Source organism: Archocentrus centrarchus, chromosome 16 (assembly GCF_007364275.1).
Source record: "Archocentrus centrarchus isolate MPI-CPG fArcCen1 chromosome 16, fArcCen1, whole genome shotgun sequence".
Lineage (NCBI taxonomy): Eukaryota > Metazoa > Chordata > Actinopteri > Cichliformes > Cichlidae > Archocentrus > Archocentrus centrarchus.
In genome coordinates this window covers 5,566,039-5,583,324 of record NC_044361.1, presented here as the reverse complement: position 1 = coordinate 5,583,324, position 17,286 = coordinate 5,566,039, and the positions used below count along the sequence as shown (strand labels likewise).

The window sequence follows — 17,286 nt, the reverse complement described above, 5'->3', positions numbered from 1 at the left end:
GCCTCGTCTCTTTTTCATAAACTTCAAATCTTTTCTTCCTCAGTCGTCAAAGATAACATTACTCATTTTATCTAATTTATTCTCATGTGGTTCTTTAATCCTGTCAAAAGCTATTTTCAGCTGCTTTATCAAAACAGTGTATATCAGCACAAAGACAGCCGCAAGACATTCTGAGGGGGAAGATGGTGACAGTGCTGAACTCATGTGGCATCTGCTGAGCAAATTATTATTTTTTTCTTGTTATATTTAGCCTTTTGAGAATGGGTTTGCTGACACATCATGCTCATTTACTGTAAATTCTTTCCCCACTGCCATTTTACAGCTGTTCTGTTACATGTACTTATTATGTAAAAGCTTGGGCTTAAAATCCACCTGCTTTTGGTAACAAGACCTAGCTCTCGTCTCTCTAAGCTACAATCATTCACTTCCCCAAATGTTTTTCCTAGTCAGGCACCACATTGGTCTGCCTCTTACCTTTAAGCTACTGACACCTCAAGTGCTACTGTGTTAACAGAAAATAGCTTCTGATCTCAAATATAAAGTCATCTTGAAACAAGTGCATGGCTCTGACATTTCCTCCGTCCCTCAAGGGAGATTTCTGCGATATCACCTCCATGACTGAAATGGTAGTTTTACATCTTCTAGTGGTTAATTTGTCAGTGAGGTACTGAAGGAAAAGAAATCATTCACTGCTGCCTCTTATTTTTGCTCCACTTCAAGCAGTCCCCTCTAACAAAGGCTAACTGCTCCACTCCCCCCGCCTCTCAAAGGTTGCAATGATTCGTTCTTCCTTTGTTGCTTTTTCCTAAGTAATGCCTTTGGGTTCTTGGCACAATGTACTCACAGTCAGGAGTCTTTGGGCTGTTGAACTTCAGGGGCCAATTGCAGATCACTTAGATGTTTTTTTTTTTTCCTCTCTCCCTTTTTTTTTAAACACATAGATATCACTTATTCTGTATGCCCCAATATCCCAGGAATTATTTTCATATTGGATAAATCTGTACAGTTTTAATCCTGGGTAAAACTAAATATTGTGTCCTTTATGTACAAGTGATGCATGGGGTGGTGGATGGGCATCCAGGACATCCAACATTAGCTTCTTTTACCACTACAACTACAGTCTTTCCTTAACATTAATGTTTTTGACTTGCCTAGTTTAAAACCTATCTACAATCCCTAACTCTTATTGTCCATTTACAATAGGAGATAATGTCCAGAGAAATTATTTTATAACACTGGAATTGGAGAGTTAAAAACAGGGTCCATCCATCAATTTTCTTAATCACTTGTGCAGTTCGAGGGCAGGAGCCAGCATAGAATGGACATCCTGGACTGTCATACCTTCAGCCAATTTAGTTAGTATGCATGTTTCTGTTAATCTCTTTTGGTTTGATTTCCTGTTTTACTTTCAGTGTTAGTTCTGCTTCCTGTATGTGCTATTCAGACTTCCTGACTAATTTCATCTGTTGGTAATTCTGTGCACCTGTGTCTTGTTTTCCTTCTGTATCTTAGATTACGGTACATTTTAGGTTTGGTAAGCAGCTGTTAAAGAGCTCATTTTTTGCTTGAATGCCCTGTGTTCTGCATTCAGGGTCCACTGTTTTATTCACCACACAGCTGTGCTGTGACAGTTTTTCTTCTGAAGGGGTTATTTGGTCTCTCCTCTAGTGCCCAATCCCTCAGTAAATTTCAAAGAATCAATTTCCTGCCTAGCTTTGTTTCAGTCTGATTTGGATCAACCAGCGACTGCCCTCAACCAAGACTTTGACTTTGATCTTAAATACAGCTCTGTCTCTTGGCGTCATTGCCACATGTAGCTGTGGCCAAGACTGTGAGATACATTTAAAAAAAAAAAAGATTACTCCATCAATTAGGCTTTGTACTCTACTACTAATACAGGGTCCAAGTCCCCACACAGGAGCCAAACATTAGTTTTTTCTATGTGATTTTTTTTTTTTCCTTGTCAAAACCCATCACCTACATTATCACAGTGAGATTTCACTGTGCATTGTACTGTGTATAACTGTGCATGTGACAAATAAACACTATCTTATCTTATCTTATCTTAGACTCAACCACTGACTGAGATTTGGGTACATTATTTATCCTGCTCTGGTACAACAATGAGTTTGTTACAAGGAAGTAGTTTTGCAACTGCTTGCAGAAAATGTCCTTTTTGGCCATGTTACAAAAATTACAGTTATTGAAGTAGCTAGTTATTATATTCATAAATTCTGCTGAAATATTTGGCTAGTGATCAAAAGAGTCAGAAATTCACTTTGTTAAATTCTGCTGTGTTCTGTCAGTCTATATCTCACAGGGGAGTCCCACTGAGACTAGTTAGATGGCTTTAAAATGCAAAATATACAGTGCACTATTTAGCTAATTAGGAGCTGGGCACCACCCTGTCAGTCTGTTTTAGGTCAACATGTTAAAGTGAGTTCCATTAGCCTTCAAATACACCACTTTGCCAAACAACTGTGACTAGAATAAACAAGAAGTTGGTGCAGAAATTAGAGGAGAGGAATTTGAGTGAGTGATGTTATTTACTTTCATAGAAGCTGCCATTAAATTGGTGTTTTGCATAACAGCACCAGGAGTCTTGCCACTCTGCTTGAGCGTTTAAGTGTGAGTGTGAGTGCTAAATCTCTCCCCATCTTCACTTTTCTTCCCATGGTCTTTTAACCCCTAATTGTGCTACTGAACTGTTGGCAACAACCTATTTAGTTGTCATTTTGTTGCTGTAGTTGCGTCACACATTTCCATTCTGTTGCCTCTGTACCATTTCTTTGTATATAATTAGAAAAAAGTTTCCATCAGAGAATCCACAGACTTCTACTCTGGGTTGAGGTATGGGTAGGATGAGGACACCGGGTAAGAGGAGGGGTTTACCCCAGACAGGCTGCCAATCTATATCTCAGCTCACATCCATGCAGCCAATTTGGAATCACCAATTAACCCCTTAACTGGCAGCAAATAAAATCACCTGAAACAACTACATAACACCCTCTGGTTATTATTGGCTCTGAACAACCCATTTCATAGCCTATTAATCGGCTGCGTCTGGTCCGCGGGCCGAATGAAGTGCATTTATATGGCAGGCTAGACCCGCCCATTTTGACTGACACCTCATTCGGCCAATCATGTTAAGAAATGGGTTTCCCAGAGCCAATAATACTCAGAGGGCGTCACGTAGCTTTGTCAGGTGATTTGGTGCAGCCAGTTACATGATTGGCCGAATGACGTGTCAATAAAAATGGGAGGGTCTAGCCTGCCATATAAAAGGGACTACAAACGGCCCGTCACCGGGCCCTTGCCAGTTAAGGGGCTACCCTAAAATGCATTTCTTTGACCTTTGGGTTGCAGCCAGATTATCTGGAGAAAAAACCCAGGTAGGCACAAGGAGAAAATGCAGACTCCACACAGGAAGGCTTCTGCTAAAGTTTGAATGCTAACCACTGCATGAATATGCAAGAAAAATAAGAAATCTGAAAAAAAAATAATTATGTTGACTCCAACTGTTGAGTAGTTTTAGTTTAGTTATTTGCTTAATAACCAATTAAAAACAAGTTTGCAACAAACATTTGTAGGTCAATTGTCTTAAATATAAATCAATGTATTAAATTTATTTTATTGTAATACATTTTCCATCCATCCATCCATTCATCCATCCATTCGCTTCCGCACATCCTGTTAAGGGTCGCGGGGGGGCTGGAGCCTATCCCAGCTGTCATAGGGCGAGAGGCAGGGTACACCCTGAACAGGTCGCCAGCCTGTTGCAGGGCCAACACGGAGTGACAGACAACCTTTCACACTCACATTCATGCGCTCAGTCACACCTATGGGCAATTTAGATTAGCCAATTAACCTAACCCCAGTAAATGCATGTCTTTGGAATGTGGGAGGAAACCGGAGTACCCGGAGGAAACCCACACAAGCACGGGGAGAACATGCAAACTCCACACAGAGAGAGGGAGAGGCCTGGGCCAAGGTGGAATCGAACCCAGGCCTTCCAGATGGTATTCTAACTGTGAGGCAGCAGTGCTAACCACTGCACCACCGTGCTGCCCTGTAATACATTTTATTTCTGAAAAATAATAATATAATAATAACTGTATTACATTCAGCGTTAATCACCAAACCTCATCTAATTTCCTCCTAACAGGACAATTATTTGACATTATTATTTGAGGATGTGGTAAAGATCTGATAGAGGTCTTTAGATTCCCATCAACAGGTGTCATTTTAGATTTGGACTGCTCCACATTCTGAAATGCAGCATTTTCACCAGACTAAACGAATCAGTCCAAACAGTAACAAATACATCAGCGCTGATTCAAAGTGTGAATGAGTCTGAGTCTTGCTGAGAGCACTTCCATTTAACACTGGATGTGATATTTCCTCTCCTGCCTACAAATGCTGATACGTGCCTTGTTCTCGTTCAAAGATTAATGGTATATTTTCTGAGTTATTTTGTAAAAGACTTTGTTATTCAGTTTCATTTATTTGAAAGAAACCTTGCTCATTGATCAAAAGAAAAATTAAAGTAAGGTAAATGTGTCAGAGCAGAGTAAATGAGCCCTATCAGGAGCTCTCACCAAGGAAGTGTAATGTCTGAAGGAACCCTCAAATGGATCTCTGATTTCTCAGGTCTCTGAATTCTCTGGTGTATGTGAGCTCATCACTTGTACCCCTTTAATTAAGACTGTTATAATGCAACTATCCATCTGGATGAGTGGCCTGTCTTTTTCGCTCGCTAAAGCCTGAATTATTTCAAGAAGGCAGCTTCTCACCATCATTTATACAGATTCAAGAGCATGTTTGAAATTATTTATGCAGATTGATGAGCTTGACGTGTTACACGGAATGAATATTTATACCCAGCGCCCTGAGGTGGAGGTGATGCAATATTGAACAGAAGGAAAAACGAACTCTATCAAATCACACTTCAGAAAAGATCACAAAGGGAACCTGAATCTTCGACCCATAAATTACCAAAACTGAAATATAACATATAACCCGCGTGGTACCGGATAACACCTGTTCTGTTCCTCACACCAATTAAAGTCCCTAAAAGTAAAAGAAAGGAACAGGAAAACATCCTGTCTGTGGGAAACAGCAGGTCTCTAGTACAACGTGTTCCCACAGCCTGAGATACCAGTGTGACTCAAACTGCTCCAGTTTCTTTTCAGGCCACCACAGAGACCCATTGCTGTTCATAGCTCACCATCCATTCCCTCCTATCACTGACACAGTTTTGTAAAGCCCACAGCGACATGATATCAACCTGTCTTTTTTTAATAACATGTTGTTTTTTTTTTTGGTGTTAAAAATACAACCAACGCAGAAAGGCTTTACGAATGACAAGCGCATATACGCCGCAGCAGTCACAATTTGCACTTTGAAAGATGACACTCGCTCATCTTTTTTTGGTGAACTTGAGAGTGGTGAGATACTCATGCACACACGAGCATATGACTTGACATGGTTGCCATAGTGATCTCCCCGAGGCACAACACAATTTTTTCAGTAACTGCTATGGGCAGCAGCAGCAGCAGCTCAGAATTGCTGCTTTGATCAAATAGAAACAGTCTTTTGAAAGCCAGGGATTGTTTGAATAGATTTTGAGCAGAAAATATTTTGACAGTTTGTCAGTTTTTTTTTGTTTTTTTTTTCACATTTAATATTCAGGGCTTAAATTAAGAATTTAAGCATATCATGCCTGTGTTTCTTTGTAAATCTTATTTTAGTCTTTATTTGTTGTTCCTGCTTGCTCCAGTGTTGTAATGTTGAACTGGCAGAGTGCTGGTTTCTATGGTTTACGGTGGCTTACTTGCCCTGATATGCAAATATTGCTGAGATGAAGAGAGCAGCATTTTCCTCTGAACAGCTGAAACAAAGCAAGTGCACTTAGGAGCATGAGCAAGATGATATATTGTAAAGAAAAACAGGCTTAGTTTTTTTTGCTGTTACATTCTTTAACAAAAACAGTGCTGATATATGCAGAGGTGAACACAAATGCAGCTAAAGTATAGAAAATAGCTGCTCATTAGTTTCTTTCTAATGGCCAACATAATTATTTATACAGCTTTAACATGGAACCTTCCTACAATTGATCCACAATAGAATAACAGGTTGTGTTAGCACAGAAGCTCAAAGTGTGGAGTACATGAAGAAAAACATAAAGCCTGTGGTCTTGCATATAAACACACACACACACAAACACACCTGTTCCGAGGTACAGGACACTGTAGTGTTCATCGTTGACCGCCTGTACAATGTCTGCCACTGTGTGTGTAATTTGGTCATCTGAGGGAAGGTCAAGTGGAGCCACACCAACAGGCCGGATCACATCCTCAATTTCTGGGTGGTATCTCAACACCCCAAGATTTTTTATGTTGTTTTGATTCTCCGCTGCTCCGGGGACTTTGCGGACACACTAAGGGAAGAAGTGATGCTTTCTATTCAGACTGGCCCGGGCACTCGAACAAACAAATAAACCTTGAACAAAGATCTCAAATTGTTTCTTTGTTATTGAGCCGTTGCTTTAAAAATAACACCTGAATCATATCACCTTTGAAATATAGGCTGCCTCATGCATTCATGCACGCTTGTTAGGTTTTTCTTACCGTCCCAGGGCGGGTGCCAGTGAGTTGACCGCTATAGCCCTTCAGTTTAGATGTAGAAAAGGCCTGGTCAATATCTTCAATGGAGTAGGCACAGATCACTGTTCTGCCCCTGAGCAACAGCAGGGAAAGGAGAAATTACAGCCAAAAAAAAAAAAAAAGGCATGGAAGGGAGCTTTGAAGCAGCAGACAAGAATTCAGAATCTGTGTCTGAGGTTAATGTGTTACTAATACAGCATTCAAAGTAATTACAATAACTGTAGTTACTGTAATTGCTTAACAGTTCAAGTTTTTTTCCGATTTGATCTTTTGTCTGTGTGTAACCGCAGTTACTGAATTTGTTGATATTATCTCGTGTTTTCAGGTCAACAGCTGCTCGCCATAATAACTTCAAAAGTCAGTTCCTTTGTTTTAACTATTGCTGGGAGCCACTTTTGCTGTGCAAATACACACACAGCCAGTGCAGAAGACTTGAACATAAATTTAAGTTTGCTACTTGGTCAGTGTTTGTCACTATATTATTGTGTGTGTGCTCTAATCAAGACTGGAACAAGGGTGGCAAATGAAATTTGCTTACACCTAACTCACGATTCTTGCATCAAAAGTACTGCAGTCCAGTCCTTACAAAGAGCTTTATAATACATTAGACTGAATATAATCTAATATGGGACAGATGGCAATTTAAAGTTAATCTGATTACATCTTTATCATATTTGCATTGGGCAACGCCACTCAACTACACTACTCACAATTAGGGTTGTAAAATTTCTATGACACTATAAATAAGGTCAGTAAACTTGAAACATGTGTTCAGCTGATATATGTATGATTGTTTGTTGCAGTTTGCACACTTGTGTCCTTTATTTTGGAATTGCATTAGCACAAAATTTAATATATTCAACAATGAATTTGTGCCCCCAGCAGTAAATTAGAAAACAATCTGTTCTGTACTCTATTATCATGTGTAACATCATATGCATACTCAGTGAACATTATTTATCCAGAACATTCTGAATCCAGCAGAAATCTGCTGTTATGGTTAAAAAGAAACAGAAACTGATTTTGACAAGAACATTTCATCCAAATGTGTGGTATGTGCTGTGTACTGTGTGGGTGGACAAATGTAGGTTACTTTGTTATAGTGGTTGATTTGTTTTGTTATAAGTCAGTTTCATTTTATTTTCCCTGATCCTGAAAGATTGAACAGCATATTATTATCCTTTATTTATCCAGGTAAAAGTCTCATTGAGATTAAAAATTTCTTTTTCAAGAGATACCTGGCCAAGAGGGCGGCACAAGCTACAATACAATGACACACATTAATGTAACAAGTAAAGGAACAAATACAACTGATATTCCGTACAGACACGTGAACACAAATATCCAAATCATATTCAATAACAGAACATTAGAAGAGTGATATTAAAATGAGTCGCACTGTCCAAAAGAGCTATTCTCTCTCTCCTTTAAAATGGACTTAAACTCCCCCATTCAAGGAGCTGACAATTTCAGCTCCTTCTGTAGATTATATTCCAAGAAACGGGGTCAGCGGATTTAAAAGCCTTTTTTTTTTTTTTTTTTTTTTTTACTAATTCCCTTCTGACTCTGGGGGCAAACATTTGGATAATATTGTGAAAGCATAGTCTATACTGGTTGTGATTTAAGTCAATATAAATCAAAGGTCTGTTGTCTGACTGCAAGGTCAAAATCAGAAGCTGGGTAATTTTTATTGCCCCCCATTTTGGTACTTTATACATTTCTAAGACGAGCATAAATTTCCCTTTAGCCATTTCAAACTTCCCTTTCCAACTGCATAAAAGAACCATGCTGTCCATACTCAAGCCCTCTCTAGATCCAGTCTGTATATTCTGGGTTATGCCTACATGAAGGACTCCTTCTAAGGTAACAGAAACATATTGATTCTTTATAAGAGCTGATTATATTCTGCATTCCATTTCTGCTAATATAACCCTCCAAATCTTACACACTGGTTTTTAAGACTGTGGAGGTAGTCAACAAAATGATCCAGCCCACCATTGGGGATGTGCCAATCCAATATTTGGATTGGATATCATTTTATTAAGCATATGGTAGGGTCCCAAGAGAGGAACTGTGATACTCTACGAGGAAGTCAGGAGTGGCAGGGAAGTATATGAGGGTGGTGCAGGACATGTATAAGAACAGCGAGACAGTGGTGAGGTGTCCTGTAGGAATGACAAATGGGTTCGAAGTGAGGGTGGGATTACATCAAGGATCAGCCCTGAGCCTCTCCTTGTTTGCAATGGTGATGGACAGGTTGACAGCTGAGGTCAGGCAGAAGTCTCTGTGGACAACGATATTTGCAGTCAACATTGTGATCTACACTGCCTGACCAAAAAAAAAGTCACCACCAAAAAAAGGTCACACACTAATATTTTGTTGGACCGGCTTTAGCTTTGATTACGGCATGCATTCGCTGTGGCATTGTTTCGATAAGCTACTGCAATGTCACAAGATTTATTTACATCCAGTGTTGCATTAATTTTTCACCAAGATCTTGTAGTGATGATGGCAGATTCTGACCACTGTGCAAAGCCTTCTCCAACACATCCCAAAGATTCTCAATGAGGTTGAGTTCTGGACTCTGTGGTGGCCGATCCATGTGTGAAAATGATGTCTCATGCCCCCAGAACCACTCTTTCACAATTCAAGCCCGATGAATCCTGGCATTGTCATCTTGGAATATGCCCGTGCCATCAGGGAAGAAAAAATCCATTGATGGAATAACCTGGTCATTGAGTATATTCAGGTAGTCAGCTGACCTCATTCTTTGAGCACATGATGTTGCTGAACCTAGACCTGACCACCTACAGCATCCCCGGATCATAATGTAGCACTGCCCCCACAGGCTTGTACAGTAGGCACTAGGCATGATGGGTGCATCACTTCACCTGCCTCTCTTCCTACCCTGATGAGCCCGTCACTCTGGAACAGGGTAAATCTGGACTCACCAGACCACATGACCTTCTTCCATTGCTCCAGAGTCCAATCTTTATGTTCCCTAGCAAATTGAAGCCTTTTTTTTCCAGATATCCTCACTGATTAGTGGTTTTCTTAAGGTTACACAGCTTGAGTTCCCGTCGCATTGTGCATGTGGAAATGCTCTTACTTTCACTATTAAACATAGCCCTGAATGCTACTGTTGTTTTTCTTCGATTTGATTTCACCTAACGTTTAAGTGCTTGCCAATCACGATCATTCAGGATTTTTTATCGGCCACATTTCTTCCTCGAAGATGATGGGTCCCCGCTATCCTTCCAGTTTTTAATAATGCATTGGACAGTTCTTAACCCAATTTTTGTAGTTTCTGTAATCTCCTTAGATGTTTTCTCTGCTTGATGCACGCCAACGATTTGACCCTTCTCAAAAAGACTGACATCTTTTCCACGACCACGCGATGTGTCTTTCGACATGGTTGTTTAAGAAATGAGAAGCAACTCATTGCACCAGTTGGGGTTAAAAAACTTGTTGCCAGCTGAAAGATAATCACCCATGCAATAATTATCTAATAGGAGGCTCGTACCTATTTGCTTAGTTAAATCCAGGTGGCGACTTTTTTTTTGGCCAGGCAGTGTATAATGAAAGTAGGCAGCAGATGGAAGAGTACCTGGATAGGTGGAGGTATGCACTGGAGACAACAAGAGTGAAAGTCAGTAGAAGCAAGACAGAATACATGTGAGTGAATGAGAGGGAGGCAGGTGGAAAAGTGTAAAAGGTAGAGGTAGTGAAAGTGGACGATTTTAAATACCTGGCATTGACCACCCAAAGCAACAGAAAGTGCAAAAGAGAAGTGAAGAAGAGCATTCAGGCAGGATCAAGTGGGTGGAGATGTGTGTCAGGGGCTATTTGTGACAGAAGGATAGTAGCAAGAGTGAAAGGGAAAGTTTATGGAAGTGAGACCTGCTATGATGGATGGTTTGGAGACTGACAAAAAGAAAGGAGGCTGAGCTGGAGCTAAGATTTCCATTAGGACTTACTGGGATGGACAGGATTAGAAACAAGTAATGAAAAATGGAGAATGAGAGAGACAAGGTTGAGACAGTTTGGACTGCAAACTGTGGTCAAAGTGAGCTGGCATGAATAAGAAGATCCAGTGGCAACAATGCTTTCTCTCACTAGCTCTTTTACTGACACTCTCATCACGTTCGGTGAGAGCGCTCGTTTGAGAAGCTAGTAGCGTGTTGGTTTGTTGGTTCAGTGTAACACTTGTTGGTAAGGTTTTATTATGCTTATGTTAACAAAGTGTTGTTGCCACAGCTGCCTGTGTGTGATGAGGAAAAAGGAGAAACTACTGTAACTGTAAATGACAACAGTTTGCAGCAACCTAACGACTCTTACTTGCAAATAAATTAGATGAAGAACACCAATATCATTATTGTTTTCATTGTATTCATTCTGGACCTGTTTTCAATTATTGTTTAACTAACAATTACCAAAAAGTCTGTAAATTTATATTATTGGATATATTTATTTGTTAAATTTTATTTCATGAGTTATCAAAACTGTTTAAATTGAGCTTGATGTGTCCTTAAATATAAAAGAATGATTCCCAGTGTCTTCCTTATAGTGAGGGATACATATTATTAAACTAACACTGGTATAGGAACGGTACTGGCAAGTCGGTATCAGATTGGAACTGAAAAAAAGCTGGATCGACCAATCCCTACTCACCATGCATTGGAAAAGAGGCCATACAGAACCCCAGCCCTTTTGTCTTGAGCAGTCAGCACTACTGCCTGCTTCAAGTTGTTGTACTGCTGTTGAGTGTTTCCTGCACCGCACATCATCCGTGCCTTCAAGAAGGTGGTCCAAGAGTCTGCCATCAGGTTTTTGAGACCCCCTTCATCCACCTAGAAATGCAGACAAGGAATGTGAAAACAATGCCATGAAGGGGACTTTTTTTTTTATCTTGCTCTGTGTCCTCTGCAAAGCTACTGTCCTCTAACCCAGGCCACCAGGACTCCTCTGCCCCTGGTGATGGTTGGTCCTGTAACCTAGTTTAGTATAGATAAAGTAGACAGGTTGATGCAGTAAATCTGGCTTTTTTCTACTGTAACTTGGCATTTATTGTAATTAAAAATGCACAAGAACTGGTATCAGATGGTGATGGTTGGACTAGCTCTGCTAAAGGTCACCTCCCCAATATTCTAAAGCTGTCTGTGGAAATATTAAACATAAATTATGGATTATTAAGCACATAGAACAAGCTTTTGAGCTAGAGTTTCTGCTGGGTAGAGACTGAGATTGTGCAAGACTTTTAAGAATTCTTATTATGATGTGCTAGTTTGAACAATTTTCTAGCTCTTAACAAATTCTTGGTCACAATGGTGACAAAAAACACAACCACTTCTTGACCAATAATAGAAAATTTCCTGCTTTTGTTGCAGTTTGATGTAAACTAGGCTAACATGCCCCAGATTTCTCTTTCTTCCAACTGAATGCACAAAGAAGAAAAATAAAACACAGATCTCCTCATCGATCCTCCTAGAAAGAGAGCAACAAAGTGCAAAGAAAAACCTTAATTAGCAAATAAAGATTTCCTATATATGTCTGAGATATAATCCATCACTAAACATGAAAGGCTTTAGCCATTAATCTTTTCATTAAGGTCTCTTTAACTCTGAGATTAATTTAAAGATTAATTCAGTGGGTAAGTCGGGAATCACACAAGGCAGTAGCAAATAAGTGGGATTTTTACCATGCAGATCCGGCCTATGCGAGCTCTGTATGGCTCCTCGTCCACTCTGGCTGTCTTGTTGAACTCACTGAAGAAGAAGTAGATCTCTTCTTTGTATTTTTCTGAAGATGGAATTATGGCTGCTCCAGCAAACTGTGGATCTAGTGATGAGATTTAAATGTCAATTAAGACACAGTTCATTTGCTTAGAATTTACCCCCAATGTCTATTAATTAACATGTGTAACCTTATTCCATTATCGTGTTATATTATTTAAGCAATACCTGTATTATTTAAAAAAAAAAAAAAATGGGAGAATCAGTAGCAGTATAGATGGTGGATCACAGTAGATAGATTTCTGACAGTGAATACACCTACATGTTTTTTCCCAAGGGAATAATAGTAAATGATTTACAGACAGTGCCACCCACCATCTCCATATGCATTAGTCTAAACCTCCATGGATTATGCGTGACTTCTCTCCTCCTACTCACTTAGCAGCCAAACGTTCTCTGTCTTCAGGAGTTTCTGGAAGCCAAATGTACGCCGTATTGAACCGGTATGACTTCCCACCGACGACATGGCAGAATACAGACTCCCATCTGAGACAGCGGGGAAGAAAAATGGACAAGAAAAGAGAGGCTGAACAGTGGGTGAAAAAAAATAGAAGGCATACGGGGTGCTTGATGGATTGGTACAAGGCTCAGAGGGAGAGGAAGAGAGATTGGAGTGGCACAAGAAAGGGAGTGACTGGGGAAGATACAGAGAAGAGAGCAATAAACAGAAAGTGGGAGAGTCGAGGGGAAAAAAAAAGGATCAGGAGGACAAAGACAGAATAAAAAAACAGAAAGAGCAAAGAAGACATCAAGGCAGAATAGCTCAGTGCACTGATGAGCAGCCACCAATCACCATATTCTTAGAAACCCCACTTAGAGCTCTGTCTCCATAGCAATGCAGAGGGAAGCATTTGAAATCACTGCACTAACATCTTAATTAGGATTGATCTTTATTTGAATGCTGCTCAGCTCAAGCAAAGGGTCGGCTCATTGCTTCCAAAATCGATCCCAATCTGAAAGAGCATCCTGCAGTGCGACCTCTCACTGATTTGAGTGTTTCTTCAAACAATCCCTCTGAATAGGGCAGTTTAACAAATAGTGTCGCTCATCAAGCAGTATGACTATTGAAATGTTGGTTTAATTAGAAACATCTCTATTTTGTTAGTGTGATGCACTCCTCGATAACCACACAACCAGAAGATCTATTTGTCATGAAACAGAGACGGGCATTTAAGTCTCGTAAAGCAATCTTGTGAAACTGGCAAATTACACCACCGATGTTTGCCTTTGATTTAGTAGAAATGCAAATGAAGATCATTACAGTTCATTAGCAGGTCTGTATTTTCACCAAATAAAGAGAGCGCATTCAGAAACCCATCATCGTTGCTTTGAATACAGAGAGTTGCGATAATAGGAGGGGAAACAACAAATATCTTGGGGAAAAAATAGCACAACACCAGATACAGATGCACATACCAGACACTCAGTGGTCTGTGGCTGTTTCATTACATGCACGATCTGTTGTCGTGTTCCGGCTGTGTGGCTGAGGGAGTGTGGACCCAATTGCTGGATATGGGAGGCAAGAGTTGAACTTGAAACAGCTTTATTGCTGCAGGTGCTTCTCAGAAATACAAAAATAAATAAACACAGGCTAGACTAGGACTCAAAAAAGCTAATGCTGAAGTTACTCCTACTCCTGCTACACTGCTGGGAGGGAATAGGGAAATGGGAATGAAGCCATAAGGGAGGATGTGACAATGAACTGAAGAGAAGTGAGGACTTAAATACACACAAGGTAATTAGGAAGAGGGAACAGTAGGGGAGAACAGGTGAACAGAATTAGACTAACGAAAGAAGGGAAGCAAGACAGAACACAATACACACGGGACAAGGATCACCAAAATAAGACAGGAAATGACCAACTGTAACATAAATGTAAACTTACACCACAGGGGGAAGCAGGTACACAGAGTGATATGAACACACAGACACCCAGACAAAACACATGAACAGGATATGCAGACTGACAATAACTAAACATGGAAACAGGATCAGACAGCACAGAAAGGAACTACATAGAAAATAATAAAACTAGAAATGTCTGCACATCATAAAAACGCAGGGGAGAGAACGAATACCAGACAGAGACCAGAAAAAACACAGGGAACAGGGCAGGCAGGGAAAACTGAAACTCCAGATTATAATGAGATCACAGAAGGACCGACCTAAAGAACTGCTTAACTGAGGATCTCATAACGACTCAAAATAGAGCCTGAACTAAGAGTAGCCGAAATGGAGAAACTAAACCATAAAGAGACAAACTGAAGGTCTTTAACAATAACAGACCCTCAAAAAACAAAACACTGGGCAAAAAGGCCCAGGACCGTGACATCTGTTAAGGCAAGAATAGTCATAAAACTGTCTGGCCATTTGCAAACCATAGCAAAAAGCAGCACTTTAACACAATCCCTTTAAAACAAATTTGTGATTTAACTTTGAAACTTTACATTTATTTGCCCCCCATTTTATGAACACATAAATACTTGCACATTAATGTAGGCATTAATGTGCAAGTAAGACTCATGAATTTATTCATATGGTGAATGGCATTATTCATTTAACTGCCTTCCACTGAACACTACTCTTAACTGTGCAAAATTGATTCAGTGATTTATGTTGTACAACTGTGATGGATAAATACTTCAGAAAGAAAGAAAAAAAATCCTTCAGATAACTTTTATCAAGGATAAATGTCACAGACAATCAAGATGTTGTCTTTAGTTTCTGCTGCTTATTACTGCCTTTATTTATTCATCATTGTTTCATCAATAGATAAAATGTATTCTAAGGATGACTACCTGGTTTAATCTTACAACATCAAACCCCTGTGACTCCTGGCTATGACTTAGCACTTTATTAATGACTGGCATACAGTAAAGTCAGCTTTATATATTACATTATGCAGTTGCACTTATGCAGTGGGTCTGTGCTTGCTCGATTGGAGTCATTAGAAATGATTCATGATTTATTTTTGTTCAAAACGCTTATGCTGAAAAAACTATTCTAACTAATTAAACCGGATGGGAATTATCCATTCTTAAAGTATAAGAATGGTTTCAAACCTATTTTCATTTAGTTCATTTAGATGGTGAAAACTCCCAACTGCATGCGGACACCATATGCTCCACAAAAGTACCACAGTGCCTTTTAAAATCTGCACACACATCAGTCTTGTAGAGGAGTGACTCTTTAAAATATTGCGAGGTACTTCAGATTAAAGCATTCACTCATTTGCATTACATGAATAGAGGTTGATAATAAGAGACAGATGGCTCCTGGGAGCCGGGGACTCACAAGTGTCACTCTGCTGCTCCTGACGCAAATGAGCAAAGTTAATATAAAGAGTTGAAGGTGGCTTTGTTCTAAAATAAGATCTATGGCAAAGTGACAGCTTCGCCATAGAAAGTAAGACTTCCGAAATGGTGTCTCTCTTACAAGAATGAACCGAACAAGACTCCTTAAAAAATGTTCCTCATCACTACCAGTTTCCTTATTTATTACCTCATAAAACAATGATTATTCAGGTCAAACAGTGAAGTTGCGACACACCCATAAAGTTTTAACCTTTTCTTACTCATCTTTTTCATCTGCTACTGAAGTCAGTTGTAGCTTTTACAACATTATGCTCAGAAGTCCTGTAGTGCCACCAATGGGTGCAAGAACCTTTCAATCAAATGCCTGATTTTCAAGAGTGCGGTACCCTTGCATCCCCCGGCTCAAGAATTCAAAGCATGGAGTACATTTCTACTATACTTGATTTTTTTTTTTTTCCCATACAGCCTTTTGTAAAAAGCTTTTTACATTTTTCAAACCCCTTACTTTTCCCAATCTTCACCAAAAGTGGCATAGATGAGCTTAGAATCAAGCCTTGTAAAAGGGACGCGATAGATTATTGATTTCAAAAATCAGTTGTTAGTCACAGCCAATCAAAACCAGCTGCCTCGGGAGGCCCGAAAGCCACGTTTATATGTCCTAAAGTCAACTTGTGATGAGAGCTTAGTTGATGTTACCACTATATTTAAATCACATGAATAGATACTGGATGCCAGTAATTATTAGGCTACATTTTTGTCCAATCTCCAATAAAATTGGCACATATTATCCTCAGACCGAGTCTCAGTAAAGTTATAAGATGGATTCAGAATGTTCCAAACCATTTGTTTCCTTCATTACTCCTACGCAGTAAAGCTACCAAACAGAAACGGAAATCAAATTTCAGCAACTGTTTCATTTATTTGGCAATTTATTGACAAGCACTGCAATAAACAAAACTGCATTTTTTTTTTCCTATCATGTGCCTGCAGCCACACTTTTACCATGATCACATCAAGTTGCCATGGCGACTGAGCCCTGTTGAACTGCCCCCTTCATCACTGCGTGCAGCTATATTTCTCTGTATTTTATTGTTGGTAACGGTCATACCTGCGATTATCTCATTGTGATCACAGGCTTCTCTTCAGCACAATTAACTTTAAGCTTTGAGAACTTTCAAAAGATACTAGCGTGATGTCCAGCTCTACCAAGCACACTGAAAAGTGGAAAGAACTGCACAGACAACTTTTTTGGTCACAAAACTAAACACCACTATGTTGACTTAACTGCCTTCAAAACGGTCTATGAGGATGTATTTTGTTATAGTTCTGGAATTTAGTTTTGTTACCTTTTGCACCATTCTCATATCACGTGCTGTGTTGTCATATGTTGTTTTGCTGCTTGGATATGTAGGTAGTATAGTGGCATTCAAATAAGACACGGGGTATATAACAACTGTGCCTACTTTAATCTTTTTCATCTGCCTATACTCTTTGTGTTGATGCAACTGAACCAAG

The 17,286-nt window shown here is 39.6% G+C and overlaps 1 protein-coding gene across 1 annotated transcript in view; it reads right to left on the bottom strand.

Moving 5' to 3' along the window:
- Positions 1–17,286, bottom strand: part of LOC115793866 (semaphorin-7A) — a 44,093-nt gene that overhangs the window by 9,836 nt on the left and 16,971 nt on the right. The window contains exons 6-10 of the mRNA XM_030749023.1: positions 12,836–12,943; positions 12,364–12,503; positions 11,337–11,515; positions 6,630–6,738; positions 6,229–6,439 (exon numbers count right to left, since the gene is read on the bottom strand). Coding sequence (XP_030604883.1) covers positions 6,229–6,439; positions 6,630–6,738; positions 11,337–11,515; positions 12,364–12,503; positions 12,836–12,943 — 747 coding nt within the window. The remainder of the gene's footprint in view (positions 1–6,228; positions 6,440–6,629; positions 6,739–11,336; positions 11,516–12,363; positions 12,504–12,835; positions 12,944–17,286) is intronic.